The sequence below is a fragment of the Glandiceps talaboti genome, chromosome 1 (assembly GCF_964340395.1).
Source record: "Glandiceps talaboti chromosome 1, keGlaTala1.1, whole genome shotgun sequence".
Lineage (NCBI taxonomy): Eukaryota > Metazoa > Hemichordata > Enteropneusta > Spengelidae > Glandiceps > Glandiceps talaboti.
In genome coordinates this window covers 35450637-35452714 of record NC_135549.1, presented here as the reverse complement: position 1 = coordinate 35452714, position 2078 = coordinate 35450637, and the positions used below count along the sequence as shown (strand labels likewise).

General features: G+C 38.2%; 1 protein-coding gene across 1 annotated transcript; it reads right to left on the bottom strand.

The window, feature by feature from the left end:
• Positions 1-434: 434 nt before the first annotated feature.
• LOC144436091 (uncharacterized) lies at positions 435-1172 on the bottom strand. The gene has a single exon (XM_078124777.1). It carries the CDS (start codon positions 1170-1172, stop codon positions 435-437), a length of 738 nt encoding a protein of 245 aa, XP_077980903.1.
• Between the last annotated feature and the right edge of the window lie 906 nt (positions 1173-2078).

Genomic DNA, 2078 nt, shown 5'->3' with positions numbered 1-2078 from the left:
CACCAAGTCTCATATTTTTTACTGTTGCCGTGTTTTTTTTCATATCTTGTGCTAGCCCTTTCCTGTTCATCCTGACAGTACCACAGACTAAAATACCATGACTTTCTAATTCCTGATACAGGGTTGGACTTGTATAGTAATTGTCACTGTAAAGATGGTATCCTTTGTTGAAGTATGGCCTACATAGTACTAAAACAGTGTCATTTGTGGGGGACTCACTAAGCTGATGTGGTTCTCTGTCAATGTAGACTTTCATATTTAGTACATATCCAGACTTTGCCTCGGCTAAACTGAAAACCTTGATACCCCATTTTGTTGGTTTGTTCTTTATGTATTGTCTGAATGATATACGTCCTTTGAACTTGATCATTGATTCATCAATAGATAAACATCTCAGGATTTATATACCTTCTCAATTTACTACAATTCATATATCAAAGTTTACGGATTTTCCAAAGTTTGTCATAGTTCTGGTGATATCTGTCAGTTTGAGCTGTGCTATTATTTGTGAAATGGAGATACCTCATTATCTGACAGAACATATCTCTTGGCATGGTCGCTCCAAAAGCCGGTAACTTCGTCAGCCAAAAATTAGACCAGTAGTCTTTAAATGAGCCCTTTTTATCAACTAGACCCATAGCAATAGTCAGTCCGAGAAAAACTTCCAAGTGCTCAACAGTTATTCCAGTTTCCGGCCAGTCCCATTTAGGGCCATTAGCTTTGGCTGAACGCTGTTGAGTTGCATAACGATTAGTTTCAGTCACGATCAAATTCATTACGGCGCCAGTAAAGAAAAGTTGAAAAAGTTGTAAAACGCTCATGTTACGACACTCTTGAGTAATACGTACGTTCTCCTGGTCAAAATCAATGTCATCACGGGTCTCGATTTCATGAGTCCACACATCGTTGTCCCTGTCAGCACCACGGTCGATGTCATTTCTTCCTGCGGGCAATGGAGGTTCCGGTCCGGTATCGTCCTCGCTGTCGGTGTCAGAAATTTCAAAGTCCGAGCCTACTTCACTGCCGGAAGTCTCATGACGATATAATAGTCGAGCTAGGGGCATATCATCTTCGATGTCGGACGTAGTAAAACCTTCAAATGACTCATTACTGCTTTCACAAAAAATATCTGCGATGTGATTTCCGATTTGAATATCGCGCAAAGCAGCCATCTTTAAAAACTTTGACAGTTCAGTGAGAAAATACGCTGAATACGGAAGCAAAACAAACTGCAGACGACTAATAAATATTCAGTGACCCGCTAATCGTATATCATTAGAAAGGTCGAGAAATGCTCTATTCAATTGTCAATTGGGCATACCCCCTATAGTAAGAAATTAATATTATAATAGGGTTTAAAGTTCAACTTCGACTTTTCATGTAGATCGCCCATGAGGGCGCCCTCAGTTTGCTATGACTTTTCCCGTAGACCGGAAGTAAAGGGTTAACTGTATGTATATATAGCGTAGGATAACTACCTAATTCTTTACCACAATCACAAAAATATCTCTTAGGTTGTTTAACGCAAGGTATACTTCTGTTAAAATGTATCTTTAAATGACATTCGTATTTATATGCAAATTTACATTTATCACATACGAATTCAGGGAAAACATGTTCGCATGTTAGATATGCATCAGGATATTCACATTTACTATTCTCACAGGAGTATTTTATATTTATATGTTTGATAAAATTATGTTTATGTCTAAAACGTTTATTGCATTTGTCACATTTGAATTCTGGTGCCGATCTACCACAAGTGGGGCAGTTCTCTCACATTGTAATGTATCGCTTGGTATTAGGATCCATTAATATTCATATATACCATCTCTTTGTATTTGTTTAATTGGGCGCATTGACCTTGAAACAGATTGTTTACAATCTATAACTGTCAACTGACCTTGTAACAAGTTGTATACAGTATGTAACAATCTGTCACTGTCAACTGACCTTGGTGACCTTGTAACCTAGACATGCCTGAAGCTGCCCGAAGGTAGTCACTGCGTCACTGAGTCATTGAAATGTTCAATTAGACAAATACAATAACACCATTATATGGGTCATAGTAGCGTAGC